At 39.5% G+C, this 14,477-nt stretch overlaps 1 protein-coding gene across 1 annotated transcript; it reads left to right on the top strand.

Annotated features, from left to right (window-relative positions):
- The first annotated feature begins 6,479 nt into the window (after positions 1-6,479).
- Positions 6,480-7,424, top strand: LOC101585527 (olfactory receptor 52R1-like). The gene has a single exon (XM_004642083.2). It carries the CDS (start codon positions 6,480-6,482, stop codon positions 7,422-7,424), a length of 945 nt encoding a protein of 314 aa, XP_004642140.1.
- Positions 7,425-14,477: the final 7,053 nt, after the last annotated feature.

Here is a 14,477-nt window from a genome sequence, read left to right as displayed (position 1 = left end):
TCCCACTACTAGATCAGACCCATAGTGATCCACCTGTTTACAGTCTCCCAAGAGCTGGGATTTCAGGTTGGTAATTGCAGTCTCATCGTGTCCCGGGGGCGGGTCTGGCACTGCAGGCAAGGGGATCAAACCCACGATCCCTGTGCCTGCTTGCAGGCACTTTAATCCACTGAGCTATTTGGCCGGCCTGTGCTGTGCTCTTTAAATCATGTCAGACAGGCTGTTTCTTGAGATTGCCTTAAATGGTGCTTTTGAGTAAATTTAACTCATCCTTGATTGTCGAAGATTGCATATCTTACATACTTACTTCATTGGTTAAATCACATGCTCTGATTTTCTTTTAATTTTAAAGAGAAGTACACATAAATGGTCTTTTTTTGTATTTCAAAGTATCTAAAATTTATCCTTTTTTGTTACACTTCATAGATTAATTCTGTAAGAACTTCTGCGTTAAATAATTTGATCTGAGCATGTCTACATTGAGTTTAATGTAAGTGATGGCATAACTGGCTTTCCTTCCTGGCCACAGAGGCAATATTATCATCCACTGTATTAGCCTAAACAACAGAAATGTTCAGAGAAAATTATTTCAAGCCCTTTTTTTGTTCCCCCTGCCCCCCACCGCTTGTTCCCTTCCTTTTGTTGTATGAGTTTGCAGTGCATAATGTTTACTTCTCTTTCATGAAGTTGGCATAAAAACTTCACTTTATGCAAGCAAAAGCAGAATTTCTTGATAAAAATGTGTAATTTGATTAGAATATGAAAAATGATGGCTGATATGACTTAGTTGATGCAAGTAGGAGTGTTACAGTGCTCCCACTTTCTTGCAAATACTTTGTTATAAATACCCCCTTTTACCTATACTAATCCGTTTCTACAATACTATTTTTATATAGAAAATTTACTTTATTTAAAAGCATATATAACATGGCATGATGTAAAATTCTAAAATAGCATAAAGGACATGTAAATTAGCCACTCATTTGCCTTTCTTTGTGAAGTACCTGGATAAACCATCTCTTCATACTTTAATAATTCTTGCATGTTCATTAATTGATTGGGGAGTTTCTCTTGTCAGATATATGTGCTGTGAATAGTCTCTTTATTTCTTCTCTAATGTTATCTTTCAAAGGTTGTCTTATGACATTTATTGCTTAGTTTTAATTCTAGTGAACATCATTTTTATTCTGTATAAGACATTTTTGCCCTCCAGAGTCATAAAACTCTATTCTTTCAAAAGTTAGCTTTAGTTCCCTAATTTTTGGTTTTGGATTATACCTCCTACCAAGAGTTTTTAAATTTTCAGTACAAGTTAAGATTCATTTTTATACAGGTATCTAGTCGTTTTAAAGCCACTGACATTTTTCTCTCCCTATTCCTTCCTTTGATAATCAATTACATGTATGGCGCTTTTGTGAGCTTTTAAATCATTAACTTGACTTGGAAATTAAGGCTTGATGTTACTGTGGCTTTGGAGAATGTGAATAATTCAGTAGATGAAGACACACAGCATCTTTAACCCCAGACATTCTATTTTGTTGGGGAACAAAATTTTCTCTAGGGAAATAAATGAAGAAGGAGGAGGGGGAGGAGAAAAGCAAAAAGAGACTAGCTTTGTATGATATTCTTTTCACTGAGAGTTAATATGTCAAAGTTAAATTAAATGATGAGCAAATAATAATAATGTATAAGCTGAGATAAAACCAAATTCCAAGCACTAGATTCGCAATGTATTGGAAACTTCCATATCTCCTGAAACCTAAACTCCCTAAAACAATTGTACTCATGACTTTATCATGCTGATACCTGAAAATATGCCATATTTTTGGTATATTTTACATCCTACCTTGTACTCATTAATATAAACTGGATAACCTTTGCAATTCTTGGGGTTTTTTTCCTAAATAATACATGGTGGTTCGAGTAAATATGCCTACCAAGTTTTAGAAATAATGGCAGCAATATGTTCATCCTAATCTCTTTCCTCTTTCTGTAAAGTCACAAACTCAGGAGGGTATTTGGAGCCACAGGTACATGAGCAACACCAAGCGATAGTCAGCACCCTCAGCAAGCACAAATTATATGTACACACACAATGTATGTATGCAGAATGATATGCCAACTCACTCTCAGACATGTAGCTGTTCTGGTGCCTTCGCAAAGCAGTATAATGGGGACCACATCTCACACAGTGATAATATCACTAATTATGCTTACTTAAATTAAATAATTATTCTTTAAAATAAACACAAGCTTATATACACAAATATACAAAGGCAATTATTAGCACACATATTTATTGATATATATCACTCAATTTCCCAGATTAAGCAAGAAATACCATTGAAATGCTTTCAAATTGCATATATACATGCAGATGAGAGACAGCATCTGGGTAATAAAAGATACAAATGTACAGATGAGCGCACATATAATCCCAACAGCACATTATCTTGCACATACATTCAGATTTCCAGTATTTGCATTCAGGTATACAGAGGAGAGAGGCACATTAGGGGTTAATGCTTCTAGCTTTAGTCTCTGCTCTCAGAGAACCAATGTGAACACAGGACAGAAGAGAGAGAGAGAGAGAGAGAGAGAGAGAGAGAGAGAGAGAGAGAGAAGGTCCAATGCATGGGGGCATGGATTGGCCAGGTTTCTCCTTTAAATAGACCTTACTCTAGGTCTTTACCAATGGCTGAAGTCCAGAGCTTCATTAACACTGTTAAAGGGATTGATTGGCTTAGACAAATAGCAAAATGTATGGTGAGTAACTCCTACACCCCCGTCACCTCGCCTTTTTCCAGAGAGCAGTAGGACTCACAGCATCTCCAGGAAAACTGAGCAGTGCAGTGTGAAGAAAAGTGTGACTCCCTGAGAATTCGGGGTACTGAGATCAGTGTTCAGGGAGCTTCCCTGTGCGGTGAGTTGCAGAGCGAGGCTTCCATGCTGTCCTCCAGAAAGACATACAGAGGTAGGAACACTGTCCCTGACAGTGGTTAAAGCTGAGCCCTACCTGCTCTACACCTTATTTTCAGGAATCCTTCTGTGGGAAAATGGTCTAAATTTCTCTAAAACTAGTGTTTTAAAGTTCTCAACCTATTTCACCTCTCTGTTCCTTGACTGGTGAGTAATGGAAACAACTATTTCTGTGTAAGAAATAGGAATAGGGAGGTCCAAAAGAACCCAGGGCACCACTGCTTGATTCAAACCCATCATCACAGCTGAAAGTGGAACTCTTCTCAGGATGAGAAAATAGTTCTTGTAACCAAGTGCCTTCAAACCACAGCTACATGGAGGGAGTTTCTATAAGCTACATTTTATTTGGAGGAAAATAAAAATTGAAACAGAGGGTCAAGTTTTAATTAATGTAGCACCATAGTTAGAAAAGCATATGAATTGATTTCAACTTTCAATATTCACTACGCTTTTAAGAGTTCTCACTTCTACAAAAGAAAACATAATGTGTTTAGTAGTAGGATAAAGTAGATGGAATAAGTAGGTATGATGTTGGGGTTTCTGTTTTGTGAGACATATCTCTTAAGGGTGGCCACCCAGACTCTAAGAATTAAACTTCTCCCTGTGTTTGTACCAGTTTGGGACAAAAAGAGAAATTATGTTGTTCTCTTTTCCTACTGTTTATATGATACAGTTTCATCTTTCCAACCAACAGCAAGCTAAAAAAATACTGATTTTTCATGTTGAAAGTGCTAGACAAAAATTGCCAAAGCTTGCTGAGATCTTGGTCTACCAAGCATGATTTGTAGCCTTAAATCTGCCCATGTTAAATTCCAAATCACAGACAGAAAAGAAAATTTCTGACAGTGAAGACACTAGATTCCATAGGCATCAAGAAAGTACAGAGAGGAAAGACAAGTACCTGTCAAGGACCCCATCTCCAATTTCAATGTAGTTTTCATGCCCTCCCTGGTCCACCCAAGAAAAGAAATTGGAGAGCAAAAGATCAGAGAAAGAGGAATGCAAGGGGAAGTTTGAGAGACATTCTAAGAGAAGAGTTCTATTTTCTGAAAAATCACTTGAAGAGGCATGAAAGGGGGGAGAAGACAGAAAGTATATTATCAAAATGAAAAGGTAATACGGATTGAAATGTGATTGAGGCCGGAGCTCTACCCACAAAAACTATAAAAAGCAATTGAGTCTTTCAAGAAGGTGCCTGCACAGAACCCGGTAGAGATCCCATCTCAGGGAAAGCCCCAGATTCCCAGAGGACAGCACAGGCTGCTTAGTCCTGTTTCAGAGCTTCATCCCAGAGAAATAGCAGGGGTCCTGGGTCCAGAGGCAGATCTGTCTCTAAATCAGTGAATACTTGCACAATCTCCTCCACATCCACTTCTGTTGTGATCAGGCAATAATGTATATGGGAGCCAACCGGGTCAGAATTGCAATCACTTACTCTATCAAAGGCAGCTTCATGTGCTGGTAAGAGCTCTGGGCTTGGAGTCATGTACTCTGACAATCATTTACTTCATGATCATGGACGAATAATGACTAACCACCTTTTCGCATTGACATATGAGGCTTTAGAGTTTTGTGGGAGTTCTACACAATACAACTTGGGAGCCCATCATGTTGTGTATATAAAATAACAATCCCCAGTTTCATCAGAGATGATCACACACATTGAGAAACTAGAGCTGTGGGCAGCACCTCTTCCCCTGCCTGGTGCAAGAATGAGGATACTCTAAGTATTCTTTACCAATTGGCCCTGAGGCTCGTGACTGTGTCCCATCAGGGGAGGTTTACACACAGGGCACCAGGGAGATAAGTACAGACACCCAGGCTCAAGTGGAGGATACAAACCTGCTTGGAGATATCATGCTGGGCAATCTAGACAAAGCACAGACCTGGTTCACCAGGTGACATGAATTATGACCATTATCTACACAGCAGCAATGTTTTGAGTTTTTATGACATTGTTTTGTTAGAATTATGTGGTAAGAATAGTGAAGTTTCTAGTACAAAGAAATAATTATAGAATCTAACACGCATTTCTCTTGTACAATTTTAAATATAGGGCATATCAAAAATAGGGTGTGTGGATTTAAAGCAATTTGTTTTAGGAGCCACTCAGTCTAATAATATAAAACTTTATTATTTCATGCAGGTGACTTATGAAGGGAGATTAGAAAAAAGATTTTTCTTTTTTACACGTTTTGATGCAAAGAAGGAACAAAAAGCAAAGCTTTCAATTCAAGATGCAGGACAAATGAGTTTATATACTAAAAAAGAACTGAGTAGAAAAGGTGAAAATGGGCAGGATGGTGTACACAAAATACAGCCTGACATCTGTGCTAACTCTAGTATGAGAAATTGGTGTAAGCATCTTGTGTATATGGTGCAAGATAAATTTAGAATAGACAGCTCCATGTGCCATTTTAGAATACTTTAAATCAGTTCCTTAGTCTATTTTCAGAGGCTAATGACTATAATTTGTTGAGATTTTTTTCAACAAATATTTAGAAAACTCCTATTCCACACTAGACCAAGTTGCTAGAAATCGGACACTGTTTAATACTGACCCCTTAAAAAGTTATTACCTAGTCTAGGACATCCCTTGGTAAACTGAAGACTTCAGTTCAAACCAGCTTTCAGTCTGTTTCCACAAATAAAACTTATTTGGAACTAAGCCACAAACATACGTTTATGTACTGGCTCCTGCTGCCTTTCCACTACAGTGTCTTAATGGACTGGTACTATTGTGGACTTGGTGGCTATGTTATATTTATATTCTGGCTTTGGCAAAAAATTCCACACTGCTAATCTAGGAGGAGTACTACACTAAACATGATTTATTTAAGTGCAGCTGTGCAATTTTTCCATTAATAATCTTCATGTATAACTCCTCAAGGGAACCATTATGGTCTCAAGTCTATCTCAAAATCATTACACAAACTGCTACACTATTTAGAATATACTGCTTGCCTACCTGGAAAACTTGTCCAAATGACATGACTAAGGAATAAAGGGACTGAGTTTGGTAAATTCATCAGAAAAATTGGTTAGCCAACAAGAATTAAAGAACATAAAATATGATGGCAATATTCATCATGATTATTTTCCCTTAACAGATCCTACTTTTGAGAAAGCTATGGAACCCTTAAGAAACAGGTACAGCTTTAGTGACTTTGTTTTAACCACAGAGTGAATGACATCATATGAAAAAGAACAATGAATAACACTTATTTTGAAAAAAATTATTGATGGTAGCGGTTGAAATTATTCCAGTTTACGAATGAGCCTAACTTGCTTATTATGGAATTGTAAAATCCAACGAAATATCTAGGAGGAGTACTATGCTAAGCATAATTTGTTTAAGTGCAGGTGTGCAATTGTCCCATCAATAATCCTCATGCATCACCCCTCAATGGAATCCAGACAAACAACAATAACTGTTTTTCTGTTATAATCTACAAAAAGTAGATTATCTTCATGACAGAGAATGTAATACCCATGCAGTGATGGTGGTTTCAGGAAACAGCTCTGCTCATCCTGTGTCTTTTATTCTGCTTGGAATCCCAGGCCTGAAGAATTCCCAGTTTTACATTGCCTTTCTGTTCTGTGTCATGTATGTTGTGGCTACTGTTGGCAATATTACCATCCTATACATAATTCGAACTGATCACACACTGCATCAGCCCATGTACCTCTTTTTAGCCATGCTGGCAATCACTGACCTGATCCTGTCCTCCTCCACACAGCCTAAAATGCTCGCCATCCTCTGGTCTCATGCTCATGAGATTGAGTATCATGCCTGCCTCACCCAGGTGTTCTTCATCCATGCCTTTGCATCTGTGGAGTCTGGGGTGCTCATGGCTATGGCCCTGGATCGCTACGTGGCCATTTGCTTCCCGCTGCGACACTCCAGCATCTTGACTACATCTGTGGTGGTAAAGCTAGGGATGGCTGTGATAGTGAGAGGGCTGCTATGGGTGAGCCCCTTCTGCATCATGATCTCCAGGATGCCCTTCTGCCCCAGCAGGGTCATTCCGCAGTCCTACTGTGAGCACATGGCCGTGCTGAAGTTGCTGTGTGCTGATACCAGGGTCAACCGTGCCTATGGGTTGTTTGTGGCCTTCTCTGTGGTTGGTTTTGATGTTCTTGTCATCAGTGTATCCTACGTGATGATTCTGAGAGCTGTGCTGCAGCTGCCCTCAGGTGAAGCTCGCTTCAAGGCTTTCGGCACGTGTGCTTCTCACATCTGTGTTATCCTGGCTTTCTACATTCCAGCCCTTTTCACCTTTCTAACCCACCGTTTTGGCCATCATGTGCCCCAGTTGGTGCACATCATGTTTGCTAATCTCTACCTACTGGTGCCCCCCATGCTCAACCCCATCATCTATGGAGTTAGAACCAAGCAGATCAGAGACAGGGTTATCACAGGGTGTTGTGGAAAAGACCTGTGAGCCTGGAGTCACAGGCCCACAACCAGGCCTTTTGCCTGTCATCACAAAGTCATTGCTTTGACAAGTATTCCAGAGTCCAGCAACCTGCCAGAAGAAAGAAGAATGATTTTACAGATAAAGCCCAAGCCCAGGCCTGGCAAGTGTGTAGGAAAACTTCCGCGCTCCCCTGCGCCTACTGGACCCCTCTGGACCCAGCCCAGACTCAGCTTGTGAAAGAGAACTTCAGCCTCACTCTTGGCACCCCTCCAGACCCAGCCCAAGCCCAGGCCCAGTGAGTGTGGGAGAGCTTCCAGGCTCCCCTTTGCCTGCTGGATCCCCCCAGAGCCAGCCGAGACCCACTTGTGAGTAAGTCCTTCTGTTCTGCTCTCGGGGCACCTCCAGACCCAGCCCAGGCCTGGCATACAGGCCTAGGGTAAAACTCTGCAGCTGAAGTCCCTGCAGAGAGGCTAGGGACCAGAACCATCCTGCTAATCCAGGAGCAGAACATCTTGCCAGAGGGGCACAAAAGGTTCACTTCCAAGAGCTGCAGCAGGAAGAAGCTGAGCGCAGCAGCCAGACCCAAGCCAGGCACAACTGGATGAATTCAAACTTCATAGATCTGCACCTGAATTTCAGTAGGTGCTAAGGTTATAACTGCACCAACGCTCTACACCAAAGGTCAGAGGACAGTGGTATACAAAATGACAAGGAGAAGGTGCGAAATTGCAATCTCAGGCTCCAAGCCCACCCAGAACAAATGTAGAAGACACTAGCACAGAAGAAATTGGGAATCACACAGCTGAAATGTTTGAATCAATAGCGTGTGAATTAAGGAAACAACTGCAGAAAGGTGTAGAGGAACTCAGATCAGAAATAACCTCTGAAATAAAAAAAAGAAATTGTTGAATTAATAGCACCTAAAGTAAAGAATCAAATGCAGAAACATACAGAGGAAATCAGATCAGAAATAATCTCTGAAGTAAAAATAAAGAAAGATAAGTATAATGAAAGAATTAATAACTGCTTTTCAAGAAGACACTGATAAAAAATAGAGGAGATTAGAAAAATGATGGAATCCTTAAATGAGAAATATAGGAAAGAAATAGATCGCAAAGAGATATAGAGGAACTTCAAATTTCAATCACAAGCTTGCAAAACCGTTTGCGTGAAAGTGAAGATAGAGTTTCAGATCTTGAAGATGCCATGGCAGCTAGTGAAAAAGTAGGAAAAGATCTCTTAAAAACAACTAGGATGCAGAAAAAAATAATTCATCACCTACAAGACAATGCAAAGATGAACGTGAGACTAATAGGCATCAATGACAAAGAAGTCAATACCAATGATATAAAAAGAATATGGACAGAAGTAAGTTTACAGATACACAAAACAAGTGATCAGAGTGATTCTTTGGGTAATTAAAAATGAACTTTAAACTTGGATCTATGGTAACCATCATGAGAAAACAACAATTTTCCCATGTACTAAATCATTGAATAGTTTAATGAGAACGTTGTCTTCTAAGATTGTCATGAAAATATTATTTTTACGCTATTGATCAAATATAAATTGCTATACTATTTAAAAGAGAAAAGGTTTTCTTCAAAAAATAAAATACATATATTTTTCATTGGGAATATCATTTCACAAATTGAATTTTACTGACAGAACCATGTAAAAAATGCATGAAATACAAGGCATTCAGATATCTTCTTATAAGAAACCAAATGAGAGTGTGTGACTTTATTTGCAGCGAAGATATGAGAAATTATCAGAATAAGTATCACATTTTAAATGAAATTTTTTTCTGAAAACAATGTTGTATAATTAAGGGTGGTGGAAAAGTCTGTAGAAACTTCAATATTACAACTTAATATTAAGTTCTTGAATTAGTAAGTCTCACCAAAACCAATAGTGAAGAAGACCTTCATGCACAGGAGAGAGATCAATTTCCTTCTTTTCAGGAAAACCAGGCTATTAGAATTTGAAAATGCCACAGGAAATGAATGTTGTTCTGAAGGAGTGTGCTCATGTCCCAATTTTAACATACAACCTTCTTGTGCAGGTGGTTTTATTAAATCTACATAGGAAGAGGATCACTCATTCTTTCATTTAGCAATAGCTTCAATTAAATTTTCTATCATGTTTCACTATCAATACTAATGCTATGCTTTTTGTGTGTTAATGATACAGTTCCTCTCTTTAGTCCATTACTAAGCTTCTCTTCATTTTTTTCTGTATTTTAGGGAAAGGTCTACAGGGTGTTCAGGGTCTCACTACTAGATTGGACTCATAGTGATCTGCCTGTTTACAGCCTCCCAAGAGCTGGGATTACAGGCACATGCCACCACACCCAGTCTCAAACTCCGTCTCATTGCCCCCCAGGAATGGTACAGCAGGCCCAGGAATCGAACCCCCGACCTCTGCGCCTGCTTGCAGGCACTTTAATCCACTGAACTATTTGGCAGGCCCTTGAGCTTATCTCCACTGATGTATTCCTATCTCTCCTCATTGCTGCAGCCATTAATTAATTTGTTTATTTATTTGGTACAGGGTCTCGCCCATGCAGCTCAGACTCCCCAGTGCTGGGAATGCAGGCATGCGCCACCAGCCCGGTTTCAGTGCTGCAGCTCTCTTTGTTTCCTTTTACTTTGGAACATGTTAGTCTTTTGTCTGTCTTCTATCTTCACCCTTGTTCTATCCACTCCCTCAGTTGTTCTTTGACAAGGCATTCTGGTTCACTCTTACATTCTGGGTCTTGACTAAAGCCACTCTTTCAGAGAGATATTTCTTAATTCAGGTGCACTGAGTAGATGACTACTCCATTTCTTATTTATGAAATGGGCAGAGTGACCCCATCGCCTCTTTTCCCTCTTCAAGTCACACAAACTTGAACTGGAGTGGCTGTGAACAGCTACAATGTTAATGAAAGGAGCTCTCATAAGTTAGCTCATTCAGAGCCAACCTGTGACCTCAGGGCTCAGTTTCACACATACTTTAAAAGCAGGAGGCTTTATCAGCACTGTGTATTCTGCAAAGAGGCAAACAATCCTTTTTTTTATTAATTTTATTGAGGAACACATAGCAATGAGACAGTTTCAAAACAGGTTAGTAGTACAGTTTCAATAATTAATACACTGCATACAGAGGCAAACAATCCTGTATTATCCAGCATTGTGATCAATTAATATGTACCCAATACTATGCTTGGTGCCCAGAATATAAGGACAGGAAGTTCATTGCTCTCCCCTAAAACCCCACCTCTGTGCTCCCGTAGTGCCTCCTACCTTGTGCTGACATGCAAATAGCTACTTCATACTCCATTTACCTGGTTCGTGTCATCCCTAACCCCCAACTGTCCCCCATGAACAAAGTAGTCCTTCAGTTGCATTAGACCTCAGTGAATCCTAGCACCGAGCAAGCATCAGTAAGTGGGAACCAGCATCTTTCTACTCAGTGGAGATGACTGCCAGGCCAACAACTAAAAAGTACATGTTAAATTATCAGTGTTTGGGATTTTAGGATTATTTATGCTGTAGGAAAAACACATGTCCAGACCTCTTTGAGAAAAGGATTGGGCTGAAGTCAGCAGCTGGGCCAGATTTGCTGTCCCTTTTTATCCTGTCAAATTGTAACATTTAATATCAGTCTGCTGAAGTCATTGATTAGTAAATTTCAACACTGAATTGTTTTTTTTATTTAGTACAGGGTCTGCAGGGTCTCACTACACAGATCAGGCTAGTAGAGATGCTCCTGTTTTCAGCTTCTCAAGCACTGGGATTACAGGCTCGTGACACCACGCCCAGTCTCAGTGTACCCCAAGGGATGGGACCCACAAGTCAAGCGAGTATCAAACCCTGTGAAATTTCATTTCAATGCTGTTGTCACTGATTGGCAAATCCTACCATCACTAAGGCCAGAGGATGAAGGAAAGAAAAGAAGAAGCGGAGTGGAGCCTCACTTTTCTGAGCATGGCCATTCTCCGCACCCCACCACAGCAAGATGAAGCTGGAGTCCCAGCCTGTGGTTTCTAGCCCTCAATACATCTAGCATGAATGCACAGAACCCAAGGAAACTAAGGAATGTCCTTGGGTTTTTTATCTGGGGTGGAACATAGAAGAGAGCAGAGAGTGGGAAAAATGGAAACAAACGAAAAGCAGAGTTGATGAGTAGACATTGACTATAAGAAGTCAGTCTGAAATCTTAAGAGAAAATTAGAAATAAATTACTATGGCTTGCACAGCTCTAAGGAGAAATCCTTATTAGCAATACCCTGAGGTTGTGTGAGACTGTGAATCAGGAAAAGAATTAAAATTATATTTTGTTCGTGTGAATACCTGCTGCTTTAGTGCACTGGCACTGTTTTAAACCTCGTGCTTCTATGAAAGCATCACAATCTATGAGAGAAGCACGGCGAGGATACCCCCTCAGTCCATCTTAGAGAAGGGTCTTCAGTGTGTTCAGGGTCTCACTACTAGATCGGATTCATAGTGAGACTCTGAACTATGGGATAGTTCAGGGGAGGATACCCTCCTCGGCGCATCTCCCACTGTAACTGGCTCTCTGAGTGAAGCAAAAAGGGTTCAACAGGAGCTGCAAAGCCGAAATTCAGCAGCAATTATCTTACTACCAAAAATGAACTAACAACACTACATAGTCCCTGCAGCAGGAAGGTGAAGGTGGGCAAATAGGTGGGAGGGGTCTGCTGAGGGAAACAAAGTAGAGAAGTCTTACATGAGGTGACATAGACTTTAGATCAATTGGGACAGTGGCTTAAATTGCCAACAGAACTTCCTTGCAAAGGTGGTTTTATTAAACATGCATAGGAAGGGGGTCATTCTTTCTTTCATTTAGTCATAACTTCAGTTAATGTTTCTGTCTATTTTCTCTTTCACTACCAGTAGTCATGTTTTTTGCTCATGTGTTTGTTTATCAAATGACTGTGATGTTTTTTGAGGGAAATCACCAAATCATTCTTATTGGAATGTGTTCACTGTTTTGATAGTGCCCTAGAATTTTTTTTTTTTTTTTTTTTTTTGTAACCAGGGATTGAACTCAGGCCCTTGAGCTTGCCAGAGAATCGCTTATTCTAATGAACCATCTCCCCGGGCCTCTCCCCAGGACTTTTAAATGAGAACTGCTTGACTTATGAATACTGTGCTCTACAGAAGTCTGATGTAAAAGTCTTTAAAATGAATAAATCAGTTTATAGGTTCTTTTGCATCTCTCACTTTCATAGAACTGCAAATTTATGAACAAGGAAGAAAGTAGATAGATTCTCTCTAATGGGAATCAGATCAAGAAATAGATGTAGATGGAGTGAAAGAACATGATAAAAGAATTATTATTTCTTCCTTGTATCATATATACAGATAGATAGATAGATAGATAGATAGATAGATAGATAGATAGATAGATAGATAGATAGAATCTAGTACAGGGTTTCACTACATAGATTGGACTCATAGTGATCCTCCTGTTTGCAGCCTCTCAAGTGCTAGGACTACAGAGACATACCACCACACCCAGTCTCGATGCCATCTCAATGCGTCCCTGGGGTAGAGCTGGCACAGCATGTCAGGGATCAAATCCCAATACCTCATCTGCCTAAGCAAGTGATTTAATCTGTTGAGTTTTGGATTAAAACCCCTGCAAGCAGGCTCATGGGCCAGGGGTTTGATCCCCAAGCCTGCAATGCCGGCCCCGCCCCTGGGGTATGCTGTGACTACAATTGAGACTGGGCATGGTGGAACATGCCTATAATCCCAGCTCTTGGGAGGCTGTAAACAGGCAGATCACTATGAGTCTGATCTACTAGTGAGACCCTGAACAACCTGTAGACCCTTCCCTAAAATACAGAAAAAGCAAAATAAAATAATCTGCTGAGATATCTGGCCAACCCACCATGCAATATTTAAACATGTTTGTCTGATTTTTTCACTTAACATCATGGCTTCAAGGTGTATTCATTTTCCTAAAAATGATTCAAGTTTATTGTACTTTATGGCAGAGTAGTAAAGTATTGTATTGTGTATAAATACCACGTTTTCTTCATCTGTTCATGTTGATGGAAATACAGGCTACTTCCAAAATTTAACTCTTGTGAACTGTGCTGCTATAAACATGGGGTTGCATGTGTCACAGTAATATGAGGTCTTTAACTCTTTAAGGAAGACACCTAGAAGGGCAATCCCTGAGTCAAATGGAATTTCACTGCTTAGTTTTATGAGAAATGTGTGTGTTGATGTCTTTATATGACTTATAAATCTAAATAAAATACTTTGTAAATAGCTGCCATACAATATAGTTCAGGAGATAGTAAGAGGGAAAAACATTTGCTATACAATTATTTTCCAAATAATTCCTATTTGGAGTTGGGGATTCCACTAATTCAGAACACTTGGATAGGGGTGACCTATTCTGCACATATGATTTGCTTTCCTTCCTTTGCATTTTAACTTTATCTGGAGATGATGAACACAAGATAAGAGACAAAACCCTTTTGAGATGTTACAGATTATAGATAGATGGATAGATAGAGAGAGAGAAAGAGAGACAGACAGACAGACAGACAGACAGACAGACAGACGCACGCACGCACGCACGCAGATTGAGTTTTCTTTGCCCATACCCCCAGGGAGATCCAGATCTTACTGATTAGCTTCCAGCTCAACTCCCATTTATTATAAACTTCATGGCTCCAGAACGGTGAACTGTGCTCTCCCTGCTAGCAAAGAAAGAGAAGATAGCTGTTTCCATATGAAATTGGTAAGAACATACAAGAGATGAGTTCATTGTGTTCAAGATGTTTTTCATTTAGGTATGAACAAATATTCAAACATGCTTAGAGAAAATCAGGCAAGATTAGAGTCAACACTATACTTTTGAATCCATATAATGTTATTTGAAATTGATAGTTAAGTATTTTGATGGTTTTTCCAAGAGAAAATTGAAATCCAGGGGACTAAAGATCTAAAAGAAACTAGGAAACTAGCATAAAAAGAATGAAGTAAATTTCACATCTAGTATTTTTAAAACTTGATAGGAAAAGTGCAAAGATTATAATAAATATTTTTA

Source organism: Octodon degus, unplaced genomic scaffold (genome assembly GCF_000260255.1).
Source record: "Octodon degus isolate 3935 unplaced genomic scaffold, OctDeg1.0 scaffold00146, whole genome shotgun sequence".
In the NCBI taxonomy this organism is placed as follows: Eukaryota; Metazoa; Chordata; class Mammalia; order Rodentia; family Octodontidae; genus Octodon; species Octodon degus.
The sequence above is the reverse complement of the archived record's forward strand: the minus strand, read 5'-3'. Positions and strand labels throughout refer to the sequence as shown.